Source organism: Prionailurus viverrinus, chromosome B1 (assembly GCF_022837055.1).
Source record: "Prionailurus viverrinus isolate Anna chromosome B1, UM_Priviv_1.0, whole genome shotgun sequence".
In the NCBI taxonomy this organism is placed as follows: Eukaryota; Metazoa; Chordata; class Mammalia; order Carnivora; family Felidae; genus Prionailurus; species Prionailurus viverrinus.
Genome location: NC_062564.1, coordinates 73,106,974 through 73,130,693, shown reverse-complemented (window position 1 = coordinate 73,130,693; position 23,720 = coordinate 73,106,974). Strand labels below are relative to the sequence as shown.

At 40.7% G+C, this 23,720-nt stretch overlaps 1 protein-coding gene across 8 annotated transcripts in view; it reads left to right on the top strand.

Moving 5' to 3' along the window:
- The window catches only part of LRAT (lecithin retinol acyltransferase), a 118,263-nt gene extending 96,005 nt beyond the window's left edge, over positions 1 to 22,258 (top strand). For 4 of the 8 annotated variants that reach the window (XM_047855690.1, XM_047855689.1, XM_047855688.1 and 1 more), the window contains 4 exons: positions 5,998 to 6,088; positions 12,563 to 12,692; positions 15,638 to 16,178; positions 20,436 to 22,258. In XM_047855690.1, the coding sequence (XP_047711646.1) occupies positions 12,673 to 12,692; positions 15,638 to 16,178; positions 20,436 to 20,588 (714 nt within the window). In that variant the 5' untranslated portion in view covers positions 5,998 to 6,088; positions 12,563 to 12,672 and the 3' untranslated portion in view covers positions 20,589 to 22,258. Of the gene's footprint in view, positions 1 to 5,997; positions 6,089 to 12,562; positions 12,693 to 14,742; positions 14,873 to 14,913; positions 16,179 to 18,361; positions 18,991 to 20,435 lie in introns of those variants that run through there. The other 4 variants (XM_047855691.1, XM_047855692.1, XM_047855686.1 and 1 more) reach the window with 4 other exon arrangements.
- The last annotated feature ends 1,462 nt before the right edge of the window (positions 22,259 to 23,720 follow it).

Below are 23,720 nucleotides of genomic sequence, written 5' to 3'. Positions count from 1 at the left end.
AACGCAAATCTCTTCAGCTTTTTACAAAATGTATGCTGTAAATCTGTTATCACTGTTAATTACCCTCTTCCATTTCTCCTACCGGTTGTCTGCGCCATCCTCCGGTTGCAGATAGGCAAAACAAACTTAATAATCTATACGGTGTTTCACTTGAAAAGAGACTTGTCTAATTTAGACTTTGGTATGTGGATTAACTTCTGGTTTCCGTGTATTTTATTTATTTATTAATACACATGTGTATAGGTGTGTATTTGGCACCTGTGAATAGATGGCACCAACACGTACCGTGCAAAGTGAACTAGGATACAAAAAATTTAACCCATGCATCTAGCAGTCAAGTTGCTTTGCAACTCTTTAGGGATATAAAACAAAACAACAATATGACAACAAAACAAACAAAATCCCAGTGAAATAGAACTTTTAGAACTGGAGTGGACCAGATAAACATCAAGCCTTGAGTAGCAAAACAAAATTAAAACAGTAATTCAAGGGAAAATGGTTGAGTCAGTCATGCTTAAGTGAAAAAAGGGTGCCTGATAATGATTGTTCCTTTGAATATCAGTACCCATACAAATATCTTGATATATGCCACCTTTTGTAATCATTGGTTGTGTATGTCCTGTCTTCAACTACCATTGATGGCCCTCCAAGACCGAGATGATGTCTCATGCATTTTCATATTACCAACACTTAATATAGCATAAGTATGCGTTTCCAACTTACTGTTGATTAAATAAGGGCAAGTGGACACAGGACATAAGCTGGTTGGCAAATAGAATGGTCATTGAATCAGTTTTGTAAAGCTTACTAGGTAATTTCACATCAGCCATATTAAAGATCCTTCTAGGAGGCACCGTCTAAGCCCAAGCACAATGTCCTGCGTGTAGAAGGACCTCACTACATCAGCTCATTCAATGGGTATTCATTATTTATTAAAAGTCTGACTGACCTACTCAGGGTCTTTAGCACTTGTTAATTTACTTTTTCCTCCTGACAACCTAAGGATACTGGGCAGGAGGTACAGCACACAATTAAAAAATAATTTACCTAAGGTCACAGTGGTGGAGCCAAGATTCAACCAGGGAGTCTCCCAAGTCTGTGCTTTTGATGACTACACTGTATTATCTTACCTCTCAAGGCATGCCCATCACAGTCTTCATCCCTGCAACAAGGTGACACTCTCCCTTGCATTATTTCTTTTCGCAGAGCTGGACATTGTTGCTTCCAAGGTATAATGGGATGTGTGGTACGTGTGGGTTTGAGGTTTCACTTTGATCTAGTGCTAATACACTTAAAGTGATTCAACTTTTAAAAATAGGAGTCAATCTTGGCCAACATTTCATCCTTCTTTGAGCTCCTAAAGGACTTCATATTATTCTCTTGTCAGACCAGGATTATTATGGAAGACTGGTATACATCCTGCAGGGCAGAAATGTTTGTTCAGTAAATCAGGAAATAGATAAAAGAAGTCTGGGGAGAATTCTGGATCCTCCTGAAATTCATGAGCAGACTTTTCTTTTTTAATGTAATCACAGTAATTATAAAAGTATGGTTAATAACCGTTCTTACATAATTTTCCATTTTTTCATTAAGCCCACATTCCACCTGGTTATGTGTACAAGGAAAAATGGGTCAAATTTATATTAACAGTCATTGACTTACAAGGGAAATAGTAACCTAGGGCATGTTCTCTTATTTGAAATTAATCTTTGCTTGAAATTACACATCTAGACATTTCTCTTAAAAATGGCTTTTGAGTAATAGTGAATATACTTAATACTATGTAGAATTGGTAGCTGAAATTGCACAGTGAAAAAACAAATCAAAGGCTAGTTGTTTCAATTCCTCAAGGTAAAGTTTAAGAGGAAATAAAAATTCTCCCTGATACCAGTCTTCTGATTAACATAATATATGCTACAAAATGAACAATATATGAAGAAAATGCAAAATTGTTTTAAATCATTGATGGTGAATCTATCTTCTGTCTGTCTTATTGCTATAGCACATATTGAATGTGTAAATTCTCGTATCAGTGCCTATGCAATCAGGATATTCTACTTCCGTAATAATTTTATTTCTTATCCATCCTTGCATAATTACAATTACATTCATTTTTCCATGTTATTATTCAAGAAATTAACAAAAACAATGCTTAAAATATCAGGAAAATATTTTGTTACTAGATGACAGTATCTATACTATATCCAAGCAATTCAGCTCCCTTTCCCTCTTCATTTAATTTCCCCATTTCTGCTTCTCCTTTCACAGATACACACTTTGGTCACAATACTCTTTCACACTGTCCTGGACAGTGTTACAGTGTTGATCTTCTCTGAATTACTTCCATACCTGTATACATAAATATTACATATATATATATCTATATATATCTATATATATCTATATCTATATATATCTATATCTATATCTATCTATATATATATATAAATAGAGATATGTACTAGTAGTACATACATGTTATTATTAATATACATGTTTGTTTGTATACATATCTATATTTTTCCTATATATATGTATATAACAATCCATTAGAACATACTATTAATATATGTGTTGTTTGTATACATTTCTATATTTTTCCCATGCTCTAAGCCCAATGAGCACTGGACAGAAGATACAATTCTTATATCTGTCTTGTCATTAGTAAATCTTCCCTGGAAACACTCATGAACTGTCTGTTGAGATATTCTGACTTCAGCGTATACTTTGTGGTATATGGCCTGGTCCGTGCTCAAAGGCTAATATTGCTTGAAGGCAAAAAATTTTAGGGGGAAAATATGTCTTGCTGGCATCCTCATGACTAACACAATATACGCTGTGGGTAGACTTCCTGCTTTCTACCACCGATTTTGCCTCCTGGCAAACAGTTTTGAATTTTAAGGCTGATAGCAGTATGCCAGTGCCAGTGCTGTAGCAGAGAAACTGGAAAGGTGTTTCTGTACTTTAAAACACAGGTTTCACCGTGGCATAAGGCATCTTCAAACTAATTGTCAATGGAACAGTGGGGAAAACCAGCTGAGGATTGGTGGAAGCCCATTGCTGATACGAAGGGTATCATTGTCATTGCTGACACTTGGGAGGACAGACCAGTAACTGTAAGGATGGCGGCTGGATGAAACTATGGCTAGACTTTAATCAGAGTGTTAGGAAGAGGGATTGCTCCTATACAGCACTGGGCATGCTTTTCCATAAGGACCATACTGTACCTATCCTGTAAAATGCTCTTCAGTTAAAGCCGCTATTGTTGAGGACATGCTTTTTACCTTTCATCTGTCAAAGAATGATAGAGACAAATCCAAAGAATACACGGGCCAGTCTGATGGAGCTTCCACAAAACAAACTTGAAATAATATGACCATCAAAATAAATAACATATTAACGGATTATGATCGATGGAATAAAATAAGAATACAGTGAAGTCCAAAATAATGTCAGTAAATAGGGGAGAATGGAAAGCTTTTCCTTATGATAGAAATCTAACTTCTTACTGTAGAAAAAATGATGCAAATTGAAAAAAATTACCATTTGGCAGGATTTTGGATTCCTGGACCCCATTTCAATGGGGCAGGATAGGGATGCAGTTTTCCCTTAACACCAATGGTTCTCTGGACACCAACTCCAAATGGATGTCCTACAGTTCAACCTATTCTGACACCATCTACCTCGAGATAGCAACAGCTTGCTGGTCATGGGCTCAGTTCTACAGGACTTTTCTTCTCTACCCCCACTTCAGATGCCAGTCTAACGCACAGGTTGTTGTTACCTGTACTTCTGGCTGCCTGGTTATAAATCAGAGGTTCCCATTATTCCCTCCTTGGGTTTGATGAATTTGCTAGAGCAGCTCACAGAACTCAGGAAACCCCATTTATTCACCAGATTGTCTATCTGTTATAAAAAGATACAACTCAAGGACAGCCAGGTAGAAGAGAGGCATGGGACAAGGGATGTGGGAAGGGGCACGGAGCTTCTCTGCTACATCTCCCTACATGGCAGTCTCCCTACATCTCTATGTGTTCACTAACTTAGAAGCTTCTACGAACCTTGTCCTTACGGGGGCTTCACGGCATAAGCATGGTTGATTAAATCACTGGCTTTGGGTGACTGATTTAATCTCCAGCCCCTCCCTCCTCAGCGGAGGTCAGGGGAGGTAGGACTGATAATTCCAACCCTCTAATTACATGGTTTGTTTCTCTGGTGACAACCCCTGTCCTTAGGTGGTCTAGGGGCATTGCAAAAGTCACCTCATTAAAATAACACAAGATACCTGTATTGCCCTCCTGGCTTAAGAAATTCCCAAGGTTTTAGGAGTTTTGTGTCAGAAATGGGAGGAAGACCACATGTATTTCTTATTAGAAATCAGAACCATCTTAGTAATAACTGATTCAGGCAAGAATCATCCGTGGATGCTAAAACTGGTAGAAAGGTGGATATTACCAGGATATGTAAGTAGTCTCAACTGAGCAATGTTATCACTTGCATCAGTTCTAAGCATCTAAGCATCAGGCTAAGACCACCAGGAACGCACCTGTAGTTGAGCAAGCTGGGATTAATAATTGTTGCAGTAAGGAACAACGCACACCATGAGAAACCATGGGACGGTTCAGTGAAAGGAAGTTAGAAAGGACTTACAGGATTTGGGGGTGGTTAGGTAACTCTGGAGAGTGGTAAAGAAAATGGTTCTGAATTGGAAGCTGTCAGGAAGTACGGGTAATTCTATCATTGGGTATCTCAGGAAATCATATACAGAAGGAAGGAAGACTAGACTGAAGCTAGAGCTATAACTGGCAAAGCAGCCACAGGCATACATACTACCCAAGATAGAGGGAGGTTTGGCCATTAGTGCAATAATGACAGTGTTCATTGTTTTGTCTGTGTTCAGACATGATAATGGAGGGGTCTTGTCACAAGGTCCCAGAGTGGCCTTGACTAATACTGATATTCTGGGAAACAGTTTCTGTTCAACACAAGAGCACCGAGGCCCAGCTCTGAGTGCCAGTGCATCTCCTAGCAACACCAAGGCCTAGATGGTGGCATTCTCAGACAGCAGAAGTCAGGGACTGCTTTTCTTTTTCTCACTAGTAACCCATTAACCAGAACCAACCAAATCAACATCACGTGCCTACTGATATGAAAAGGAAAACAACATCACTCTTGGGGCATTCCTGCCAAAAATACATACCTGAGCCTAATCAGGGGGAATATCAAACACAAACTGATTGATAAGCTACAAAAGAGCAGGCCTGCATTCCCCAAAAATGTCAATATCATGAAAGAGATTGAGAAATCGCTCTAGATTAGAGATGAGCCAAACATAGCAGACTGCAATCTATGAATTGGAATTTTCTTTTGCTACAGCAGACATTACTGGGATAATTGGCAAATCCTAAATAAATCTGGAGTTTAGATGATTGTAGCAGCATTAATTTTCTGATTTTGATAATGATACTGTGATATTTAGGACTCTTTTAGGAAGCACATTGAAGAATTTAGGGGTAAAGGGGCATCATATCTACAAATTATTCTCAAATAGTTCAGAAAAAAATGTGTGTGTGTGTGTGTGTGTGTGTGTGTGTGTGTGCGCGCGCGCGCGCGCGCAGAGAGAGAGAGAGAAAGGATAAAGTAAAATTTGGAAAATCTGGGAGAAGAATACATGGGAATTCTTTATATAACTTTTGCAACTATTTGTAATTATATCAGAAGTTAAAGAAAAAATGCCTTCCCCTTCCCATTTACCAGTGCTTTACTTTTTTGAGTAAACGTTATCTTGGTTGATGGGGGATTCAGCCTTGGTGTTTTGGTCACCGCATTCTTGAGTGAAATATCTATTATATGCATATTTACATCTAAATCTCCTTTCTTAATTTTTTATGGCTATTATAAGACTGACAGGGGGTTTCCTTGGGGGGTAGCTAATTCCTTTAGCAGTCCTTATATTTGGTAAAATGTATTATAATTCATCTTTTCTTAATTCCACAGATATGAATTGCTAGGAACATATGCATTCAACTTTATTTTGAAAAATTCTCTTGGCGGTGGAAGCACCACCTCATTGAGGAGTGATCCACGGGTAAGCATCTAAACATTGCATGTTTTCTCTTTTGTGTCTTTCTTCCATGTGCTGTTGACATTAGCCTGTATCAACAACATTCTATAAAACATAGCATATACACTAATACTACAGGGCTTTCAGTTCAGAATGAGGAAGAAAATAGTGAAGTCTTTTTGGATAACTTAGTGAAAAAGTTATCTTCATTATGAGTGTTGCTTAGAAAACTATCTCAAGATTTAAGAAAAGAGTTCATTTAGACTTAATCTTGAAGCTAAAGAGTATTTGGTCTTCCATAGATTAAGGAGAGCCATTATTTGAGGTAAAGAAAAGTATTATTTTATTATCATTGTCGAGAACAAGCTGCAGCCACCCACATACCATGGAACTGTGTTGAAATATGCCTGGGTCATCCTAAGAAGGTCTAGCTAAAGTCAGTTAACTTAAGCTCAGTCCAATGTATCACTTAGCCTTAAAATTTCCTATTACTTTGTAATGTTGCTATGTTTAGATCTTCTTAATAATTGACAACAAGTGGTGTCTCTGTAATTTTGAGTAAAAGCGTTGTTACAATATCTCATTTAGTGGGAGTTTCTCATAGGTTCTCACATGTGTATACATATATATATATATATATATATATATATATATATATATGTATGAGTTGCCTTACTGAGGACTCCACTGTATCAACCTCACTCAGCATCATTACTTTTGTCAATAACCTGAGATTTGGCACAACTGTTTATTGATTGATTTTTAATTAGAGCACAGGAGTAGGGGGAGAGTGGCAGAGGATTGAGAGAGAGAGAGAGAGAGACAGAAGGGGAGAGAGAGAGAGAGAGAGAGAGAGAGAGAGAGAGAGAGAGAGAGAGAGAATCTCAAGCAGGCTCCATGCACAGTGCAGAGCCCAACTCAGGGCTTGATCCCACAACCCTGGGAACATGACCTGAGCCAAAATCATGCATCTGACTGAGCTACCCAGGCACCTCTTTCTTTTCAATTTTTTTGTTTTTTGTTTTTTGTTTTTGTTTTGAGAGGGAGAGATCAGCTTTGGTAAAGGTGGTTCTCAAGATGTGAAGGACACTTGCCTGAAAAATCACCTGCGGTGCTTGTTAGAATGAAGATTCCTGCCTCCACCTCAAACCTATTCATTTGGAGGCTCTTGATGGGAGGCTCTGAAGCTATAAATAGGGACTTTGAAGTTCATTCAGAAAGATGACTCTTTGCCTAAGGTAATACAGTCTTAAACACAGAACTAATTTTGAAATATTAACCAATGGATTTAAGGTTCTTAATTAATTAATAAGTACAACTTCATAAATAAAATGGTAAATATAATTATTAGATAAAATTTAAGTGGGAGTTTTATTGAATGCCCACTGTGAACTCAGAACATTTATGAATACTTAAGTTTTAATCAAGGATGATGGATTTCTAGACAATGTTGCCAAAATGAGTTTTTTTAAGTCACATTTGTGGTCAGTAATCTTGGCAATAAACTTTTTTTACAATATCAATAATTATTCTTTCTTATTTATTCTTCCTGAATTTGGCATTCTGAAAAAAGAACAATTGATAGATATTCTACATTGAAGGTTTAAATATGTAGAGAAAAATCTTCAAGATTTCTTCCATTTAATCTATACAGCAAAATACTTGGTTAAATTATACTCACTTTTTAAAAAAAGATGAAAGGCAGAAATTGTTATTTGAAAACCAAATGGTACAGCCATAAAGGACATTCAGTAGTTCCCCCTCATCTTCAGGGGATAGTTCTAAGTCCCCAAGTTTGCAGATAGTTCTGTGAAAACACAGATACTACCAAACCCTATATATACTATGTTTTTTTCCCATACATGTATGCCTATGATAATGTTTCATTTATAAATTAGGCACAGTAAGAGATTAACAATAATAACTAATGATAGAACAATAACAATGTACTATAATAAAACTTATGTGAATGTGATCTTTCCCTCTCAAAATACCTTATTGTACGGCCCTCACCCTTCTTCTTGTGATGATGTGAGATGATAAAATGCCTGCATGCCTACATGATGAGATGCAGTGAATTGGAAGATACAGACATTGTGACGTAGTGTTAGGCTACTATTAACCATCTGAGGACATGTCAGAAGGAGGATCATCTGCTTCCAGACTGTGGTTGACTATGAATAACTGAAACCAAATGAAGCAAAGCTCGGATAAGGGGGTGGGTATGGGATAAAAAAAAATCTGGTCCCTTTCATCAAAAGTAAAGAAAAAGGCTGGGAGATCCATAATTTAAGGAAACAAAAAAGAGTTTAGACTGTCATATTTGACTTGGCAGTGAGGTGTACAGGATGATTACCTCTAGTTATTGCTCAATTGAATTCCAGGAAGTTCAGGAGGTGAAAAGCCAATGAGGGTCACCATCAGGGAAGTTAATGGATACTGTCACCCCTTCTGTAAATGAACGGACAGGACATGAAGAGTTGAACCAATTTACTATAGGTTCAAGCGTCCAATGCTTGATTTCATCTCAGGTCATGATCTTGCAGTTCAGTAGGTTCAAGCTCTGCATAGAACCTACTTGGAAATCTCTCTCCCTCTCTCTGCCCCTCCCCTGCTCTCTCTCTGTCTCTCAAAATAAATAAGCTTTAAAAAAAGTTATTGAATTTATTTTATTTTTTTAATTAATTGTGTGATTCAAATTCAGTTCCACTCACACGCTTTTTTTTTCCTAAGTAATCTCTACACCCAGTGTGGGGCTTGAACGCACGACCCCAAGATCAAGAGTCACATACTCTGACTGAGCCAGCCAGGCGCACCCCCCACTCATGTGCTGTCCATGTAAAGAATGGGTGTGAATAAAATGCAAGTAATCCGACTTAATGGGATGTCCTAGCAGAAGGCAACCAGGATAAAAAATCAGTGAACTTAATTCAAACATAAAGGTCTGTACCTACAGAGAACACTGGCGGCCTGCTGCTTAAAGAGAGAGCTGTCCACTTGGACTTCTTCCAGTTAAGAAATTTGAGACAATGTAAAATCAAATTTCCCTTTTTTTTTTTTTTTTAGTGTTGCTTAAAGTATTTAGTTATGAATCAGCTTTAGCTGAATCACACTGAATTTTGTTTTAGTGTGGAGTGGGTTAAGAGTATGTGTAATTACAAATATACCAGAATGGTACACTTACCTCCCTTCAAATTAAGTTTAGAAATGAAAGAGATGTTATTCTTTTCAAAAACATAGCAATAATATATATTGCTACAAAATATTGATGAAACAGTGTGTTTATATCATTTAAAGTTTCTGTACCATTGAACATGTGTAATCAAAGGAACCACTGATTGCCAGGACCAACTGCTTCTAAACTTTTGCCCCATTTTTCCTGTTCTTCTTGTGTAATTACTTCTTCACTAGTATGAGTGATTTCTTTCTCTCTCTTTTTTTTTTAATTCAGTGAGGCACTGCATTGTTTAAACAGTTAAATAGTGAATCCTATTAAGATTTTCTAAGTACCAGACAATAATTCATCTTCTGTTTCCGGTAATTGCTCACTGTGAAAATTCACCAAGAACCACAGTTAAGACTCTCTGAAGGACCTGAGTAATTTGATTTTCATAGGCCCCAGGACCATTCACACTTGGAGGGTTTAGAGAACATGTCATTCTAATCCAGCTCACGACACTTCACAGATGAGGCCTTCTAGGCCCCAGGAGTCTCCGAGATCTCACACACCATCAGAGAGGAGTATCTGAAGCTAGCCTGATACTAAGAAAGTTCTGCATTCAATTACCTGTCATTATATCCTAGAATGTCTATGCATTTACAAAGGATTTTTGAAATATAGTGAATAGGATGGCATTGATCCCCAATCAATTATTATTATTGTTATAATTGCCAATGCTGTCCTGCTGGGGGAACAGCAATACCTCATTTCTTCCTCTATCATGGGTATGATTACAGTGGTGGCATTTCAAATATGTGGCCTTTCAAATATGTAGCGCAAGGCTATTGTTACATGTGCTTTTGTTAACAAACCTGGGTTACCAAATACGCATATTTACTATTGCCTTACAATGATAAGTTAGAATAAAAAGGAAATAAGATGAATTTATTAAGAAGTAACGTGACTTGCCATTTATTATTTGTATTTTAAAACGCAATATGCTTTGCATGTCGTGGGGCATCTCGAAATTCTTAGTCATTCCTCGGTATGTCCTTTTATCATTTCAAACATGGACGTTTGGGGGGTTTGTATGTTTTGAGAGGCATCTTAAAACAAAACACTGGTCTTTACCTTTGTTTTTACGGATTATAAAGGACTTCACTGGTGGTGAGCAGCTGGAGGACCAGAGCTCTGCCGAAGCTTCCAAATCTCCCAAGTGTGGTTCGTTCCCTCTCTGCCCGCTGCCTACTGACCGTGCCTCTGTGGGCGCACTCAACGCCCCAGCTCTAAACGTGCCTGCTTTCTGCTCCCCACTGTGGCTCTGGGCCGAGTCCTTAGCAGGGGTCTACGAGTAAAAGCATGTCCTTTGTCTATACCGCATTCTTGGGTGACTGTGGTATCAAAGCAGAAGGGAAAAGCACCTCTGTCCTTGTTTCTCTGAAGAATAACACATATGATATTACCGATGATGCATTGTGTTATGAATCTCCATGCAGTGATACAGTACGTTCAGTACATTTGATTGTGTTTAATCCTCTAAACATTCCTTTGAAATATTCCCGTTTCAGAAAGATGAAATCGAGTCTCAGAGGTGGCAAGTGACTTGTCTGAGTTCATTTAGCTGTGAATGACACCACACGACCTTAAACTCGGGATTTTTGCCTCCTTCCTCTATGTCCCAGCTGCCTCAACCTGTTGTTAATTTATGTGACGCCTGGATTTACTTTGGTCGTGATTTTTCATAATTTTAAATGCACATTCTTTGGTTTTGCTCAATGTTATTTTATGGTTAGCACAACAAACAAACAAACAAACAAACAAAACCCCTAAATCCTGTCTGGCTGGAACTGCAACCTTTCATCTTTGTAAGGACAATAGGCAGGATTGAGGCCCTCATAAAAAAGTGCTAGCCAGCCAGGAAGGAAGCTGGGGGAGTCTTCCTCCCAGGAGGTAATTGATTCCTAACACCCTAGGTAGCACTGAGTTTGAAGGCTCCATGAAAAGGTGTCTGCTGTTTTCTTCTGCTTCCAGGGGGATGTGCACAGAGCCTTTATTCTCCCCAGTCCCTTAGAGTTAGCCAGTGAGGGTCTCTGTGTCCACTGGGCCAGACCTGAGCATATGTAAACGAACAGAAGGCAGAGAAAAACAAATGTTATTATCTATGTGCCCCCAAATGTAATAACCTTAAAAATGTAAGAACAACAACAAACTAATTCTAAAGGAGGACAATAATTTTAAAACATGAAGTTTAGGGGCACCTGGGTGGCTTAGTCAGTCAAGCCTCCAACTTTGGCTTGGGTCATGACCTTGTGGTCCCTGAGTTCCAGCCCCTTGTCGGGCTCTGTGCTGACAGCTCAGAGCCGGGAGCCTGCTTTGGATTCTGTGACTCCCTCTCTCTCTGCCCCTCCCCTGCTCATGCTCTGTCTGTCTGTCTCTCTCTCAAAAATAAACATTAAAAAATAAAATAAAAAATAAAATAAATCTTAAAAAAATAAAACACGAAGTTTAGAAAACCAAATTTATCAGGCTTAGGGGCCAGGGGAAAGAAGGTGTAAGAAGTAGGAAGTCTGGGATGACCTAGGTTTTGCTTCTGACTCTGTGCCCTTGAGCAAGACATCAAACACCCATGTCTAAGGAGGGTATGGGACTTCGTGGCCACTCAAGTGCTGGGGCCTTCCTCGTGAGGGAATACTAGTAAGCAGAACCTTAATCAGATCTTTCTCACTATTGCAGTTTTAAAATAGCTGATGCTAGAAATTAGACCCCATGGCACTAGAGAAGCAGGGAAATGAATTCAAATTCAAAAGAAAAGGTGTGAGATCTAAGTTTAGGGTTAGGTATTTCATTGAGCTGAGCACAGCACCTGACATATAGCAGGCATTTAATAAGTGAATGGATGACAGGCGGATGGACGGATGGAAGGTCAGTCCTTCCCTGGCGGCGATGGACCTGGGGACAGAGAAACCTGTAGTCGAGTCCTGATCCACATGAACACAGTGAAGGAGGCAAAAGTATAGGCCTTAATTTCTTCCTGTGTAAAATAAAACCGAGATGGCACTTCACAAGGTAATGAGGATTAAGTGAGAAAATGCTTAGTTCAGGTCCTAGTACGTAGGAAGCACACAATTTTGTGATCAGATCCTCTAAGGACTTCTCTGAGGAACAAAAAGGCTCCAGGGGCAAGAAGTGTGCAGGTCGGAAATCTGTTAGCCTTCCAGGCTTCTGCTGGACTCTGTACCTTGTCTCTGAGAGTGGGACCTCTTTCTCCCAGGACCCACGATGAGCTCAAGGACTCTAAGATGAGGCCCAGAAGTTAAGTCTTTCTTAACTTCTTTCAGCCTCCTTTGCACAGAAAACCAGCAGAGTCTTGGTCTGTGCAGCTGGGAGAAATGGACCCAGGCCTGAGCACTGTGCGTGGGGCTGCTGTCAATGTCCTTTCTGCAGGAGGATGGGGAAGCAGTGTCTGAGGTGAGGCTCAGTTGACCTTCCAGTGAAGTCTATGTGTTGACCAGGAAAGCCTCAGCTCTTTCAGAATTCCTAGGCCAGACCTGGCAACACATTTGCGTGCATTTAAGGTATCTCATGGAGACTTGTTGAATGTAGCTGACTTTCATAAAATCTGGAAAACAAGAGGTCTTCCCAGCAACCCATGGGGATGGTCCTCGCTCTAAATGAACAGTTTCTGGTTTAGGAAGAACTTTCTAATGTTAGATTTCTCTCGGGCCTTTCCTTTTAGCAGCAGTTTTTCCCCCATAGTTCAGCTAAAATTGATGCAGGCAGAAGAGTATTAGTGGGAGTGTACCTATTAGCGTACAACCATATATTTATTGGTTATGTGCCTCTAGGAAGCAATCAAAAACCGACTGCTCAGCCACAAAAATATATACAACTCAGAGAAGGGTGAGGGTTGCCTTTGTCATATCCATTGGGCCAACAAGAGCTCATTTTAGGACGCTGTGTTTTTTCGGTTGAGAAGCAGCCTAATCTTCCCTAACCATTCCCAGTTTAAGAGGTCTGAGAAGACTTCAGAAGTAAGACAAAGGAAAATGTTCTACAGTCTCCTCGGGGTTACCCAAGGCCGAATTCCCGCAGGCGGGCAGGGGAAACGCAAATCAGCCTGGCACTCTCTTTCACAAAACCTCCAGAGGGGATGAAGCCCTTGAAGGTCTAGGGGTGATTTCTCCTTAATGCATTTTTGCTCTTAAAGAATATTCTGTGGAGCCGTCAAACAGTTTTCCATACTTATGTCTCTGCAGATTCCCCAGGTGGAGACGGTCGTAGGCCTTAATAAGCCGTATTAGTGACCACCAGAGACGGAAATCGCTAATTACGAAGTCCCCTTTGATCTCCCCCAGCCGTTTGGTTCCCGACACTGGAGGTTCAGGCATCTATGCTTTCTTAGAACTGGATGCGACTAGCGAGCCTTAGAGTCCGACCTCGGGCCTGCAGTTTAACTTATGCGCCAAGGTCTGGATCAGATTTTTAAAAATTTCCAGACTGCCCAGATTTTAAAACCAGCCACAGAGCTGGTGTGCGGCTGGAAGTTAACAAACGCCCAAGTGTCTGATTAATTTCAGTAACTCAGTACCTCCGCGCTTTAAATTTTGGGGGCAGAGTGGGGAAATAAATTATTTAAAATTTCCAATTCACTGCCTTTCTCCCCTTCTCCATCTTCTGCTTTCAATTCGTTTGTGGGAAATGGAGTTTTCTCCTCTATGCTGGGACTGTAATGTGATTCGGGATCATTTGTGAAATGAACAGAAGTCACCACCGGCAAACGGGACCACTGGGGCAGAACGCTGACGGCAGGCCGGAGGTGAGAGCAAAGGCTGGGCCTCCGAGGATAATTAGAAGCCAGCCTCCTCCCCGCCTGGTCTCCGTGGCCCCCCTTCATCTTCCAGGTAAGATGAATGGCCCTTCATCCATCATCCACAGCCCAGCCTCCTCCCCCAGGCAAGCGGAGAATCTGCTACCCTAAGAAACCTATTAGCCCCGAATTGGGCAGCTTTGTGGAGCCAACCGAGGCTCTCTATTGTGGCCTTTGTCTGCGGAATTTAAGCATTTACATGACGTATTAGCACGGAACTCCGCGCAGGGTCGGAACACCGCGTGCCAAACCTGGCGCGGACCGCGAGTTAGCAGCTCCCTCACCCGGTTGCTTCCGGGGACCACCCTCGCCGTTGCGCCTGGGTCACGCTGTAGGCGCTCTGGCAAGGAACGCTGTACCACATCCTTCCTTGGCCACCTCCGGGCGGCTGCGCTTTGAAAGAAATCGGCAACGTTCTGGTGGGTGAACCCGAGCTGGGTCCATCTGAGCCTGAAGCCAGAGAAATAAACTTGACTTTAATCCGGTTCTCCAGGCGGTCGTTGGGGGCTTCGCCGTTTTTCAGCTTACCGTTCGGAGCCGTGCGCTCAACGGTCACTGGTGCCTCCGAATGCAGAGGCTTCTTGGGTTCTATTCGCCAGTTTGCGGGACCTGGACGCCGACCCGCGCGCCAGCTGAGAGCAAAAAGGATTGGAGCAAAAAGCATTTAAAGGGGAGAACGATCCGCGGCGAGTGGGACTACGGCTCTAGGGAATTTAGGAAGGAATCCGCAAGCTTTGGAGGCACGCACTCTTCGCAGAGTAAATGCAAACATTTTAGTAAGGTAAGGTCTCTGGGTATCCAATCCTTTAGAGGGAGGTGGTTCCGCTCAGAAATCTCGAGGGAGAGGGCTTTTGCACCGAAAACGTTCCCGAAACGCCCAGAATGCACCCCAGTTCAGACAGGTGCAGGAACTTTTTGTGTGGCCACACCTCGTTCACTACTTCAAACGGCTGCCCAGCGGACGGAAGTGCTTAGGTCGCGAGCGCCAGAGGGAACCTGCGTCTGGAAGAGGCTCTCGAGAAAGAACCCCGGACCTGGGGGGCCCCAGACGCGTTCCAAACACCCCGCAGCCCCGCGCGCCCCTCGCCGCGAGCGGCGCTTGTAGCCGGTGCCCAATCAGCGCTCTTGCCGGGTCTGTGACGGCGTTCATCCCCGCCCCCCTGCCTGGAATAAAAAGCCTCGGAGAAGGCTCCAGGCTAGAGTTCCGCGATCTGCCCTGTTCCCCGGCGCGGCCCCCAGGTGCGTTTGGTAGCTTGTTGCTCACAGAGCCCGTCCCACTGACCCCGCGGTCAGCCGTCGTCGGGTCCTCATTCTCCTCAGTCCCCAGTGCGAGGCGGCCGAGCCAATTTCCAGGCTTTCTCCCCTTTCCTTTTTGCTCCCCCTTCCTCCACGGCAGCTGCAGTCCCCCGCGGCACTGGGCCGCTGGCCTGCAGGTGAGCAGCAGCGCCCCTGTCCGGCGAGCTCGCCTAGCCCTGCCGGTGCCGGAGCGGCGGCGGTCGCCCCTGCCTCGGCCCACCCCACCCCCAGCACTCCCTTTTCCCTGCAGGATGAAGAACCCAATGCTGGAGGCACTGTCCCTATTGCTGGAGAAGCTGCTCCTCATCTCCAACTTCAAGCTCTTCAGTTCCGGAGCCCAGAGCGAAAACAAGGCGAGGAACAGTTTCTATGAGATCAGCCGTTTCCTGCGCGGCGACGTGCTGGAGGTGCCGCGGACCCACCTGACCCACTACGGCATCTACCTGGGCGACAACCGTGTCGCCCACATGATGCCCGACATCCTCTTGGCCCTGACCGACGACAAGCGGCTCACCCAGAAGGTGGTCTCCAACAAGCGTCTCATCCTGGGCGTCATCGGCAGGGTGGCCAGCGTCCGCGTGGACACAGTGGAGGACTTCGCCTACGGAGCCGACATCCTGGTCAATCACCTGGACAGGTCCCTCAAGAGGAAGGCGCTGCTCAACGAAGAGGTGGCGCAGAGAGCGGAGAAGCTGCTGGGCTTGACTTCCTACAGCCTCCTGTGGAACAACTGTGAGCACTTCGTGACCTACTGCAGATTCGGCACCCCGATCAGCCCCCAGGCTGACAAGGTACACGTGTGACTTGCCTGTGGGCTCAGTGGGGACGCCCTTTCCTATCCCTGACTTTTTTCCATACCCTGGGATCAGGGAATGAGTTCTAGAATGAGTAACGACCTCTTCGGTGTCCCTACGGGAGGCCAAGTAAATAAATAGAGCTGTCGCTTGCAAGATAACCTCGAAACGCGCGGTTAAAAAGTGTGGCAATGCGGTACCGCTGCCAGCGATTCCAAGAGATCTACCCAGTTACTGCTGCAGAGGTCGCCAGGGTGTCCACCCAGCTAGTCGAAATGATAGAAGAACAGGTGGGGGTGGGGGTCAACAGAAAATCTGTCGCCGTGTGCTTACAGATTTCCCCAAGAATTGCAATAGGAAAAAAGGCGTTCAGAGTTTGTAATTAAGCTGTAACCCTGTGTGCAAATTGTTGTGCCTTTAAAATTAAGCAAGCTATGCAGGTTTTTCCGTCTGTAAAATGCAGAGAGTGAATTCCCTTTGCTTAATATAAACTATCAAAATTCCCAGTAAGAAGACGTCCGTGGTAGATCCCTTACTCCTGCGTCTGGCTTCACAGAAGTCATTTCCTTGGTATTCTGAATTCTTTCCTTGAAGGCTTTAATCCCCTTGTGGACTTCCTCATTGTTAAGCATCCTTTAAGGATTAGTTCCGAAGGTGGGTCAGATTGTTTATGGGTTCCCCAGAGAGCAAAACAATTGGTTTTCTAGAAGATTCATTAAATGTTGTAATTTTTATGGGTGCTTTTAAAAAAACAGTATTAGCATTCAAGATGATTGAATCCGCCACAGAGCCAAAGGAGGGAAAATGGACTTTTTCTTTCGTTTCGAAACCTTAATTTAAAGGTAGTTAACATTTTAAGCTTGCAACTTCATTCGCAATTAGAAGCTTTCTCAGCCTTCACTGTAGTTGTTAAAGAGGTTATTGTTAATGTTCGCTCTTAATGGAAACCTGGGCTATCATGTAATGAGCTTCATATTTTAGTCTTCATGTCTAGATATTTTTCAGACCAAGAGAATGAGTCCATGCAACCACTTTTGTTCTGCTCCACATCTTGATTAATTTTTTGACCTATATGGGAAAAACCTTTCTCTCCTCTGTGGCAGAGCATAAAAGTATCATGCTTTTTATACACCGGAATATGAAACCCTAGTAGATTATTTATTGAACCGCAAAAGACTCAATCTAAGAATTGTTTTCTAAGTTAAATAAAAATGTAGTTAGAGCACTGTGCAATGATTTAAGAAACACAACTCCAGTCCAGGCCTGATTGGAAATGAACTCCACGACATTTACAAACACTGGCTCCAAAAGTGTACAAAAGGAAACGCGTCAGATTTACTTAGGAACCAAGCAAGTTATTTCTCTAAAGGAAAACAGTATTTCTATCCAGTAATTAGGAGTTACCCTTTCATGGAACACATAGGGCACTGTATTGCATACTTCTAAAAAAAAAAAACCAGTACAAGTGTTTTTTTTTTAAGGTAGCAAAATATTTAATCTGCATAAATAACTAGTTGGAGTAGTTTTCATCTTTGGAAACTTTGTAAGGTTTTACAGAAGTGGAGAAGTGTTTTAATTGCCGTTGCCGCATAGCACCTCTTGTGAAACTGAGTTTTTGTCTTCACTTTGAATGGTGTAACAAACAATTTGGCCAGAGTAGATTTCCCGGGAAATGAAATTCCCATCCCAAATTTTCCAATTCTAAGAACCGGTTTTTGGACATGTCTTGCTTGAGAGAAGAAGATCATTCATACTGAAGGAGGACTAATTTCTACTTTTCAGAATGTAAGGAATTACTTGGTCTGGGGTCTGCTTGTTGAGTTCTTTAATTACATACACTAGTATAAGCCTAACACTGAGAGTTACAAGTTGTCTCTTAAATTTGTGTTTATAAACACTCTGAATAGCACTTTCCCTCATGAAAAGCCCTGAAACTAATTTGAAAATAAATTGGAAGAAAATAATTTACTTTTTTGTAGTGAAGTTCTTTTTAACAAGTTTAGAAAGCCTAAAACTAAAGGGAGTTTTATATTACTGTTAACAATTTCAGTGTTTTGTAAACTATAAAGCCCTTTAATTACTATTACTATGCCTTACGCTTTTTCAACTCTTTTTTTTATGTTGCTGGTACTGCTTTTCATTGCCAAAAAATGAATGCAAATACTCCTTTTAATTTCCAGGGACTCAGTGCTCAAAAAGTGCCCCTACAAGTTTCTTAACACCTTCTAGGAATGCCGGACATTCCCTCCTGTTGAGCACCACCAGAGATGCCTCCTAAGCTCATGGCCAAGTGAACACGACCAGGACATTAGAAATATGATGCTCCTTGAGAAAATCTGCTTTTGCGTGAAGGAGTCACAATGATTCTCTGTTTTTCGTAATTAAAAATTATTAGGGAAAAGATAAAAAGAAGCTTAACTGTATGAAGACAGCTTACTCTTTTACCCAAATGCATATTCTCCCATTACCTGTCAAGCCCTTTTTCTCATTGTCCCGAAAACTTTATTTAGTTTGATCCTCACTTTATGATTGTGTATTTGGGACTCGGATGTTTTGTTCCATAAAAGGAGACAAATCATCCGTTTGACACGTAAGGAAAACAACATCGGGATAACTGACAGGAAGTTTTGTATTTGTCTAGCAATTGTATAAAAGTATGGATAGAGACAACCTTATGGTCAAGATAGCATGTTAAAATATGTTGGGTTTGTATACTCTGTCCATTAAGAATTTAGAAACCTAGGGGTGCCTGGGTGGCTCAGTGGGTTACATGTCCAACTTCAGCTCAGGTCATGATATCACGGTTCATGGGTTCGAGACCCGCCTCGGGCTCTGTGCTGACAGCTCAGAGCCTGGAGCCTGCTTCAGATTCTGTGTCTCCCTCTCTGTTTGCCCCTCTCCCACTCATGCTCTGTCTCTCTCTCCTTCAAAAATAAAGAAACATTAAAAAAAAAAATAAAAAGAGAATTTAGAAACCTAGCTTTAAAATAAAAAGACATTGGAGTGCCTGGGTGGCTCAGTTGGTTGAGCATGTTGAGCCTCTGACTCTTGATTTCGGCTCAGGTCATGATCACAGGGTCGCGGGACCAGGTCCCAGGTCTGGCTGCTCGGTGCTCATAGACTCTGCTTAAGATTAGCTCTCTCTCTCTGCCTCCCACCCCCTTCTCTCTCTCTCTTACAAAAAAAAAAAAAAAAAAAAAAAAAAAAAAAAAAAAAAAAAAAAAAAAGAATTTAGAATTGCTAAATCTATCCAGGACTGTATAGTAGGAGACCCTCAAAGCATATACAATGTCATGCCTAGAAAAGGAGCTTAAGATTAGTATGAGTAGCAAAAGTCATATGTAAAAATTGAACAATTCATTGCTAAATCTTGCCCTGACAGGGATGGGGTAGAGAGAATTGTCAACACATGTAGCAGTAATAATTATTACTGTAAGGCCTTACATTTATGCAGCATGTAGAAGAATACAGAGTACTTTTGCATGAGAAGACCTCATTTGAGCCTCACAACAACCTCAGTATTCCCATGGAGAAGAGGGTAGTCTGGACAAGTTCAATGATTTACATGAGATTTACTCGAGCTAATAAGAGGTGAGCCAGGACTGAAGCATAAGCCATCACTTCTGAATAAAATTAGTTTTTATATTTATATATGAGAAGAATGCCTTCCTCAGGGCTATGGATCATATTTATCTTTATCTCCAGCAGCCAATTTTATGTCCCATAATTGACTGGATTTAATTTATTCGGGTAATGGGACCTGACAAAAAAATTAGACTTTCTATGTCTTTAGATTCTGAGACATATAAAGAAAGTTATCATTGGTATCATCAAATTTTCAAATGAGTTGTAGGAACTGAATTCACCAATAATAGGCTAAATTCTGTTCTTCAAGGTTAGAGATTCTTTTGCCTATATAATTTTAGAATATGTTATTGTTATTGACAAGCAGTATAAAGTTTTCACCTTTAATCCCGAATAACTTTTATGTGGTTACACTCTCTGTAGTTTTCTATAAAAATGCTGTATTTACAAAGGCAAGTGCCATTATGAGCTCAGTTGCCTGAAGCATCATTTCAGCTACTATGGGATGTGAAATCAAGAAACTGAACTATTTACATCTTAAATTCTTTCTGAAGTCATAATAGAAATTCTAGTTCTTTTGTTGGACAGAAAATATTTGAGAAAATGTTGCTTTACTGTGCTTCTTAGATGTAACTACCTTTTCTAATATTGTTCAATTTTATTTTTCAGTTCTGTGAGAATGTGAAGATAATTATTCGTGATCAGAGAAGTGTTCTTGCTTCAGCAATCTTGGGATTGGCGTCTATAGTCTGTCTGGGCTTGGCATCGTATACTACCCTTCCTGCAATTTTTATTCCGTTCTTCTTATGGATGGCTGGCTGACTTCATATCCCCGTGTCAGTATGTGTATTCTGTGTGTAAATATGTTTATATTTATAGAGCACAAATCAGTATAAGCATCTTCAAGAAAAATGTGACCTGTAACACTGTGTTCTGGATAAAAATGTGATTAAGAATCACACAGAGTGCTTACTGTGTAAGCCCAAGAACAAAGGCTTTCTCAATCTTCTCAGGCAGTTGCATTTCAAAGCACTGTGCAAATCTTGGAAACATGGCAACTTGTAATAGAGTTCAACATTACAAGAGAACCAGCCCGTAAGGTGATGGCCACAGGAGATTATTTGCATGTTTGTTGTTTGTTTTTTTCCTCTTGTAATCCTTGCTCTTCTCTTGTTAGACCTGAATTTGAAGACTATAAGACTCCTTGATTGAAATCGCTAACTTTATTATAAATGTATTCTTTTTCATTGAAAAACTTATATTAAACTGAAAGAATTTCCCTCATTCAGTTGAAAACATGTTTGATGATTGGCAAAAAAAAAAAATTCATAGTCTTTTTTTTAATGTATTATATGCAATTCCCACTAAGTCAAGAATATTTTCATTACTTGAAACCATGTTGGCAAAGTTAGAGTTTAATGATAAAATAACGACTGGAACTGTAGAAATTTGTGTTTTCCTGCAGAAAAAGCTCCTATAGCATCAGTTGACCAATTCGATTTGACTTTACTCACTAGGAAGCCTGGCATTCAATTTTTTCTTTTCCTTTTATGTGTCACTGGGGTTACTTTAAACCACTCTGAGAAGTAAATGGATATAGGATTGAAATAATTCGGGTATTTGGAGTGTGTATGTGTCAATCAAACATGCAGATGTCCACATATACATAGACGGATGAGAGACCAGTTTTGTTCTTGATTGCTTTATTATCCACCAGTGTGGTTACCATAGAGCATCTGCAGAAGTGAGTGTAAAAGTAACTTTAGTCTGTTTTCTCATGTCTGTGGTATGATTTGCATATATGTCATTGGATGGTTTACCTTTTTAAGCACTTACTAATGTACTGTATAATTTTTAAAAGCCGTCAGAGTTGTCTGCTAACAGGTTTCTTCATTTCATTGCAAAGTACAGTTTATATCCTTAAAAGAAGGATACCACAAAGAAATAACTATTAGAAGTGGTTTTTGAGTGTCTTAGTAATGCCAGGCATGTACAATTGGTTACACTGAGGCTGTGTTAATATCAGAGTTGAGATGTAGTCCTGTTAAAGCAAGCGTTCAAGTAGTTTTGCAGAATTACCAAATTGTAAAAACTAAGCCACAAGCTAGACTTGCATTTCAAATATTAAAATTTCTTTGTAAACTATCAAGAATCACAAAATAATGAGTCACATGGTGAGCGTTAGGGGGAGAGTGGGGTCAGTCACTCGGTGATCCAATCAGAACAAATTTAATAGCAGATTTTACATTCTGTTGGAATTTAACATTCAGTTGGAGTTTAATAATAATTAAACTTTGTTTAATTTAAATGTTTTAAATAGTTAAAACATGAAATGGTAACACTACAGAATAAAGTTTCTCTGGGCATATTCCAACCACTTAAAATTATTTTAAGTATGTATACACTATGAGAACTCCATTGTATTAGTGGTTTTTCACTTACTGTTATTACCCTCGGAGCAAGTGTTTAAATAAATTGATCTTTTAAAAACACGATGTCCTTCTAAATAAATGCCTTTTTTTTTTTTTTTTTTTGTGGATTTCAGTATTTTGGGTAGTGAAAACCACTGTCTGATGTTAAATCTGTGTTCAAAGATAATGATCCCTTATTAAATGCTAAGGGAAGTACTTAAGGTTGGAATTAACATAATTAGTCTTACTTCATATCCTTAAAGTGAGATCCAATTCCTCATTCATTTGAGTGTTCATTACATGCCAGGCACTGACCTGTTATAATTTCATGGTCTAGAATTAATATTATTTTTAAGCTACCTATATTAGAGTGTATACAGTGCTATGGTAATACAGAAGAAGGAAAAACAAAATCTTCCTGAAGGTCAGAGAAATCTGAAGTAGGCAATGCTAACATTAGGCTGAGAAACAGCAAGAGGTGATTTTATCACACTGATGTATTTTACTACTTATTGGAAGAACATACTGGAAGGAGGTTTTATTTATCTAATATTCCACAACACTAGAATTTGTTGAGTTTAGGATAAAGGGAAATTTCGTTTTGTTGTGCTCCGTGTGATGAGCTGCGTCTGGAGGCAAAAGAAACATAATACCCTTGATTCTGGCTGTGGAACAAACTGAGCCCTTCCTGTGTCTCTGCTGAATGTCTCTGGGCTTCATTAGTTAAGACTCATGCTTAAGATTCTGCAAGTCCTTGCACTTATAAATTTCGCTTCTAACCTGTGGAATGATACATAGTGTCTGATACAGCTTTTTGTTGCTTCTTTTGTCACCATATTGTCACCATATGGTTGCCATATGTAGATGAAGGCCAAAGAACTAGCTTGGGCTAAGATGAAATAATGCAAGTGTCGAGTACTATGCAGGTATTAGGGATGAAGAGAAGAATGAGACATGGACCTCAAAGTTTATTGCCTCCTTGACATAGAAGCATTAAGACTATGTAGAGCTGATTTAAGGCACAGAAAAAGACATGGTTTTACCTGATGAAGCCAAAACTATAGGGACTGTGTCCTGAGACTTGGAAAAATGGGATGTGTTCCAGGGGGACAGATCTGGGCAGGATATTGTACACATTCTGAACAGTATGGGCAAATGCAGTAACACTGTTCACAACACGCCTAGCACGTAAGTGTGAGGAACTCGACTGTTGGTTGACTGAAGCACGAAACTGTATGGGGCATTCAGGCAGACGCAAGTGGTTCAGAGGCTAGAGTGGAGCAACGGTGCTGAGGGGAGGTACTGGAAAACGAGAGCAATGATCAGGTGGTTCAAGTCCTGTGTAGACTAAGAAGGTTGGACTTTATGAACAGGCAATGGAGGTTTGAGTTCAGAGAGGTAACTCCAAAAAGTATCAAGGAAGGATGGGGCATGGGGCAAGACAGGACAAGGGGCTCTATTAGGAGACTAGTTATGGTCCTTAATCTCTCAAACTGTAATTGTGAGGGTGGGGAACAAACATGTTAAGGAAGTGTCAACAGAC